Below are 7,072 nucleotides of genomic sequence, written 5' to 3'. Positions count from 1 at the left end.
ACTGTGTTTTTATATTGTGATGTGTATTTCTACTGTGATGTTTATGTCTGCTGTGTATTTTTATTGTCTGCTCTGTATTTCTAAAGTGTATTTCGACTGTGTGCTGTGTACTTCCACTGTGTGATGTGTATTTCTACTGTGCATTTCTACTGTGTGCTCTGTATTTCTACAGTGTATTTCTACTGTGATAAGTATTTCTACTGTGCATTTCTATTGTCTGCTCTGTATTTCGACTGAGTATTTCTATTGTGAGGAGTTATTCTGCTGTGATGTGTAATTCTACTGTATATTTATACTGTGTGCTGTGTATTTCCACTGTGTATTTCTACAGTTTTCTGTATATTTCTACTTTGTTATGTGTATTTGTACTGTGTGCTCTGTGCACTGTACAGTAGCATAAGCTGTATTTGACTGCAAAAAGGTTTCTCAAGCAAGTTTCCTAGCCTGGACTGGCTACTATTGTTCTGAAATGCTAAAAATTGACATAAGCCAGTTTTCACCCTCAATGAATTAAAGATCAGGTAAAACCTTGTTTGTCATGAAATAGATCCACATTCAACCAGTTCAGGCAAGGAAACTTCAGTGAAAGACCTTTTTTCAGTCAAATACAGCTTATGCTACACTGTAAACCCGAACGTTCAAATTAATTAAATAGATTAAGTACTGCATACTCAAAGTTTTAAAAAAGTTCTACTAACTTAATTATGTCAAGTTTGTGTAACATGTTCTTTCTTTTTGAGTAATTTATACTAATAATGTTTGATTAAATTGAAATATTTCTTTATTAAGTAAGCATAAATTAAAAACACAACTTAAGTACAAGTTAATAGAATTAAGGCCTACATATAAGAATGGTAAAGTCTTCTTATTTCTATTATTTCAAATAGGTGGAATTTAATAATAGGCCTTGTACATGCTAAAATGCAATAAAAGGGGGGGAGCACCGAAGACAGGCAGCACGGAGGACTGCAGAAAGTTGGACCTACGTGGCAACAGTCAGCCTCACTGGACTTACTGTAAGTTTTGAATGTTCATATATTGTTAATATACTAACATTTAGTTGTATTTTGGGTGCGTGTCGAAAAAAATAGCAGAAATGGCGGGTCCCTATTTTTTATGTGCTTTGCCACGCTTCCAGAAGGAAACATTGTGCTAGCAAGCCTAGCAGGTGTTCAGTTGTGTGTTACCTGTTTTAATGAGGCAGTTTAAAATGTTGGATACTTGTCCTAGAGGAGGTTGCAGGGCCGGCTCTTGGCATAGGGGGTATAGGCAGTCGACTAGAGCATAAAACAAAGTGTTTTAATCTTTATAAAATGTAATTGAATCCCCCCCTCTCATGTCTCATGGTGCAACCAACCCCGCTGTGCCCGCAGTCACACACACAGCAGAGGTGTGTGCAGTGAGATTGTTTTCAAGCCGTTTTCTTGTTAGAAATGCCAGCCCCACATAGCAAGCGGGTCAGGGCCAGATCCGGCATCAAGCCGGCACCTCTGGCCTACATCTGGCATGGCAATAGTATGTTAGCCAGATGTGGGCCAGGTCTGGCAGTGATGGCACCGTTTATGAAATGGCATGCCAAATGTGGGCCAATTGTGGTTAGGTGTATGTGGCCCAGGTCTGTACAGTAGCAGACAGGTCTGGGCCAGATCTGGCATCAAGCCGGCACTTCTGGCCTATTTCTGACCTGGTAAATAGTATGTTAGCCAGGTGTGGGCCAGGTCTGGCAATGATGGCACCGTTTATGTAATGGCATGCCAAATGTGGGCCATTTGTGGTTAGTTGTATGTGGCCCAGATACGTAGCAGACAGGTCTGGGCCAGATCTGGCATCAAGCCGGCACTTCTTGTCTATTTCTGACAAGGCAAATAGTATGTTAACCAGATGTGGGCCAAGTCTGGCAATGATGATACCGTTTATGTGATGGTACGCGATACATGGGCCAATTGTGTGTGAGTTTATTAGACCCTAGAGTGACTTTGACTAGGGTCAAAGGGGACTATTTAAGGTTAAAAAAAAAAGAGACAGGTTTTACACATTTGAATTGTTTTTTTTTTAAGTATATTTTTGGGGCTTTTATGCCTTTAATTGATAGGACAGTTCAGAGAGTGACAGGAAATGGGAGGCAGAGAGGGGGAATGACAGGCAGGATAGGGCCGCTGAATGTGGGATTCGAACCAGGGCCGCCTGCTCTACACATGGGGCGGGTGCTCTACCAACTGAACTAAACACCGCCCCAACACATTTGAATTTTAAAAAGGCAGGACAGTCCCTTTTCTTTAATAAATGATCAAAGCTTTGTCCGAGAAGGCTGAAATCCTGACATGGCCTCTGCAGTTTGTAAAGTCCCCAGCCCATACAACCTTCAGAAACTTGAAAGGTCATCCTGGTGCATGTGAGGTCTTCAAATAAACCCCTTTATTTTTATAAATTTTCACATTCTAAAAGACTTAAAGAGCATATTGCAGGTTAGACCCCCCCCCTTAAACCAATGCTTAGAAATATAATGTAGGAACAAGTTTTTCTTAAAATTATATTTATAAATATAAATTTATAAATAAGACTTCCGTTTGTGGGAGAAAATTTTACTTCCGCATCGAAAAACCCTTAACGGAAGTGACGTAGGCAGAGGGAGAGCGGTCGGTTTGAACAATAGGAAAACAATGGATTGTGGTGCTGGTTCTGACCCCGAGGGAACTTTACATGTGTATAATTACAAATACGACAGACCACAACCGTATAACTAGGAGTCCATTATGCACATTAGAGAGCAGAGAGACACCAGGAGGAGAATTGATGGCCAGAGGAGAGAGAAATTGAGCTGTGGTGTCAGGACAGTCAGTGCAGAGTTGGTCAGAGACTGGTGGCTTAGCTTACTGTATACGCATTAGCTACGGATATGCTTACATCACAACATCGTACAGATTACTACCATGTATCATGCAATAAAAAAACTAGTATTGATTATCTAATACATGTCGGAGTACTGATACTTACCAATGACAGAATATATAGAATATTTAGATTGACTACAGTAACATTATGACACAAGTTTGGTGAGAGAACATACATTTTATTAAAAACTGACTCATGAAAGTCATGACGTCAATTCTTCCCCTCAACAGCCAGCAGATGTCACTATTTTGACTGTATCGAATGCTTCGAAGCAGTGCATCATTTTCCAGGCAACTTTGTCAAAGTGGTTCAGTGCTTCAGAAAGCTTCGGTTTCACCACCACTAGGCAAAAGTTGCAATGATGGCTAAGGTGACCCATTCAATGGGTAAAATAATAATAAATAAAAGTCAGATAGCCAGCTTTACAGTGTCACATTTCATTGATTAATTTGGTGTTCCTGTTCAACCACTAGATGGCAACACCAGACATAAAATATTCATACTATTCAGTATTTTTTGTATAGCTAGGCTATTTAAATGTCTCAAATACAATAAATTTGGTTCCACAATAAAACACACATTAACAGATACATTGTCATCTAATAGTTTGCCCATGAAATCACATTTAGCACAGTCTACAATTTATAGCCATCATGGATGCCATAGCGATAATCAAATCAAATTACACTATCATCAAAACTGTAATTAATCAAAATTTTCCAGAACATATTCAGTTTATATTTGGCTGGCAATATGCAATCAATACAACTATTTACAATTCAACATTTGGAGAGTACAACATAACACAACTCACCATTTAAGAACACACTCACTCATCACTTGTATTGGAATTTAGCTCGCCTCTCTTTCAAGCAAGCAAAGCGATCAATCACCCTCTCATTGAAATCAGGCATGTTCCTGACAAGTTCCCTCTCCATGGAAAGCAGGCCCAATGCATTCAGACGTTCCTGTCCCATTGTATTTCTCAGGAATGTCTTGAACCTCTTTAAGGTGGAGAAACACCTCTCAGCTTCAGCTGTTGTCATTGGAGTGATTATGAGGATGTTCAACAGCGCCACAGTCTCAGAGAAGGTTTCCTGGAGGTTGTAGCTCTGTAGAACCTGGTACAGAGCCAGTGCACTGCAGGAGCCCCTGAAGTCTGGACTTTCGTAGATGAGAGAAAGCTCAGTCCTGAGCCTCTCCTTGTGTAGCATGGGGTATGCCCTCATGGTGGTATTCAGAGCCTCTTCAGGGAATGTTTTCAGATGCCGGTCAAACAGCTCTGCCTCTAGCAGCACGGCACTCACAAGGTAGCTGGTGAAGGAGAACCTGTCTTTGGCATGGCCCAGGATTGTTTCACAGATCTGTTAAAATGATAAAAATGTATAGTCAGTAACACACAATTGTAAAAAAAAAAATTCTACTGGTGTTGGCATGAATGTGGCCATGATCTACTGTATCTACTGTCTCACAGTTCCAAAGTATGCATTTTATTATTCATGCAGACTTATTACTGTATCCTTGTGTGAGTATAATGGACAAGTAATGGGTGAGTAAAACAAATGACTACCATCCATTACTGAATTACTGAAAAAGAGATTGTGACTTTATCACTTGGTTCCAACACTTGAGTATGCCTACATCATTGGTCAGTAGTGAATGCAGATACCTCTTTTGACAGCCTCTGCTACTCTTGTTCATAAGGCTCTCCTTGATCTTGTGGTACCTGGTGCTTCTTGCTGCTGCTGTTGAGAGGAGCTTTGGTCCCTGAAGGGAGACAGATCAAAAGTGTGAGAATATGATGACAGTATGTCAATGCCATTATCAATAATTACTCTCTTTAAAAAAAACAGTAATACTAGTAAGTAATAAAAAATTGCCGCGAAACTCTTTCATTCACCAATATTTTGTTATGATACGCTAGTGCTATTCCCCTCTGAGTCCGGGGGTTAGCGGTTATCAACACCCGGGGTCTGTAGGTTGACCTACTGACCTCTGACCTGGACGATATCATCTCCGACCGCTGCCCGGCTCATTCTGATAATAATCATTCCGCTTCGGCATTCGGGTCCATTTTTAGTGCAACTAGCCAGAGCTTTAGTAAGTCTAGGTTGCGGAGAGGAAGCTGAACTTCGTCCAGCTGCTCATTTTGTTCAGACAAGTCGGACACACGCAGAAACGAACCGTAGCATTAGCGATAGCAACAAGGCGCGCCGCAGTCGGAGATGACATCATCCAGATCAGAGGTTAGTAGGTCAACCTACAGACCAACAGCTAACCCCGGACTCAGAGGGGAATAGCAGTAGCGTATCATAACAAAATATTGGTGAAATTAACGAATTTTGCGGCAGATAATGTGTTATTTAGAGGCTACATTGCACTGCCCTGTGTACTTGCATTATACAGATATACGCGGCTCTCAGCTGGATCTAATTTCGTTGGAACGACTTGTAATGACACCAAAGTTATCTGGGTGAGTAAATGATCGTATTTTATGCTAGAAATAAGGTCCAGATTGTAAAAAACGGTTATTATTCATTAATAATCAAAAGAAATATACCATCTGACCCATTTAAAAAAACAAAAAACAGTGTTATGAGTATGAAAAGCCTCAGAGTTATCAATGTCCTGTATCAAATCATGAATGCTGGCAGTGAATATGCCAACAGCTTCCTCCTTGTTGATCTTCTGGAGGGATCTGGAAAGGGGAGCCGCAGCAGACGAGGACAGGACAGTGCTGCACTCTCGCACTCTCAGAGAATCCATGAGGAGCCAAAAATGCTGACAGACATGAAAGACATATGTGAAAGGCAGAAGATTACAGTACATAAATAACACAAGATATACAAACTGAAATACAAGTTATGATACTTTTTCATCAGAAATCACAAGAAGACCCTTACCTGCTTTATTTTTGCACAAGTTCCCTCCTGCGTCTCAATGTTTCTTTCCGTTGGAGTTACTTACTTCAGTTTCTCCACAACAGGCTGAGCAGTTAGTAAATAGAGACATAAGCTGGCTTTGGCACACAATGAACTTGTCAGTAGCCCTGAAAAAAGAAAATTACCTATTAATTTGCACCATGACACATCTTGGGCTGTGCCTGGAAAGCTAGGATAATAAGAGGTCAATCTTTATACAAATATGTAACTTAATACATTCAATGGTTGGTTTACTACATATACCCTTGTCCAACCTGCAATCCCATACAACAGCTCTGTCACAGAATGTGTTCAAGTGTGTTAAAAATGGAGGTCAGATAGTGTTGGAGTTGTACCGCCTGTATGCATATAGATAGCATATATAACTCGAAAAATTGTATTTCCTGCGAAAATACAGCGTGAATGCTGACGGCTGAAGTGATTTCGGAAATCTGCTGAATGTGCTGGAAAACACTTGCCTAATGCATAAAAAATGCATACAACTATGAGAATGAATGGTCAAGAATTTGCAGAAAAAGCTGTCTTTTTTCAAAAGCTGAAAAGTCAAAGGCGGAAAAGTAATAGGTTCAAAGAGCTTAAAAAGCTGAACATTTTGATAATTGGATGGTTTCTCTAGCTGAACATGAAGCTGAATATTTGAAAAGGATGAAAAGGCTGAAAAGCTGAAAAGTAATAGGCTGAAAGAGCTTAAAAAGCTGAACAGTTTGACAGCCAAACAGTTTCTGTAGCTGCATATGCTGGAGCAATAGCAGAACCAAAGTTGAAAATGTCCCCATAAGAATGAATGGGAAAACACCTCCCAAACTCCTGCAGGTTTAGAAAAAAGTGTAATGGTTATGGCCAAAATATGTATACAGTGAGTAACAGGAGACATTGCTGAACCATGTGATGTCTTTTTTATTTCTGTAAAGTGAAAAATGAGGGAGCCAGAGCGAGAGACAAAACCGGTACCGTCTGCTCCACTCCAGAAATTTAGGCTCAAAGTTAACACTGCAGCTTATGGGGGAGTTGCTGGAGTGCTTGTCGCTCGAGGGCTTCTACAGCCAAAAGTTTAAGTCCTACATCTGAAATAAGAACATCGCCTGAAAGCCAACAAGATTTCCTACATTTCTATGTATATATTGTCTATGTGAAGTAAAAGCTGTGGGACCCAAATCAAGATGAAGAGAGTTTTTTCTCAAGTTTTTGCAGCTGCTCTCCACTCTAGCGATGATGTCACCCACTCTAGCTCACGCAAA

At 40.3% G+C, this 7,072-nt stretch overlaps 1 protein-coding gene across 2 annotated transcripts; it reads right to left on the bottom strand.

The window, feature by feature from the left end:
• Positions 1–3,055: 3,055 nt before the first annotated feature.
• LOC311253854 (uncharacterized protein) lies at positions 3,056–5,421 on the bottom strand. Of its 2 annotated transcripts, none has more exons than XR_014621975.1 (2): positions 4,562–5,421; positions 3,056–4,256 (listed from the first exon to the last, which is right to left on the bottom strand). XR_014621975.1 is itself a non-coding variant. In XM_084384330.1 (2 exons), the coding sequence occupies exons 1-2, from the start codon at positions 4,712–4,714 to the stop codon at positions 3,729–3,731; spliced, it is 624 nt and encodes a 207-aa protein (XP_084240456.1). In that variant the 5' UTR covers positions 4,715–5,421; the 3' UTR covers positions 3,056–3,728. The 2 variants fall into 2 exon arrangements, 1 of the variants encoding a protein (XP_084240456.1); XM_084384330.1 differs by having other exon boundaries at positions 4,619–5,421.
• Between the last annotated feature and the right edge of the window lie 1,651 nt (positions 5,422–7,072).

This window comes from Pagrus pagrus (assembly GCF_965226575.1).
Source record: "Pagrus pagrus genome assembly, contig: HAP1_SCAFFOLD_55, whole genome shotgun sequence".
In the NCBI taxonomy this organism is placed as follows: Eukaryota; Metazoa; Chordata; class Actinopteri; order Spariformes; family Sparidae; genus Pagrus; species Pagrus pagrus.
The sequence above is the reverse complement of the archived record's forward strand: the minus strand, read 5'-3'. Positions and strand labels throughout refer to the sequence as shown.

Excerpts from the sequence above, each read along its gene's own strand:
- LOC311253854 (XM_084384330.1), bottom strand. The coding sequence starts at position 4,714 with ATGGCATTGACATACTGTCATCATATTCTCACACTTTTGATCTGTCTC. Across the intron at positions 4,257-4,618 it reads GCAGCAGCAAGAAGCACCAG|ATCTGTGAAACAATCCTGGG; the intron begins GTACCACAAGAT and ends TCATTTTAACAG.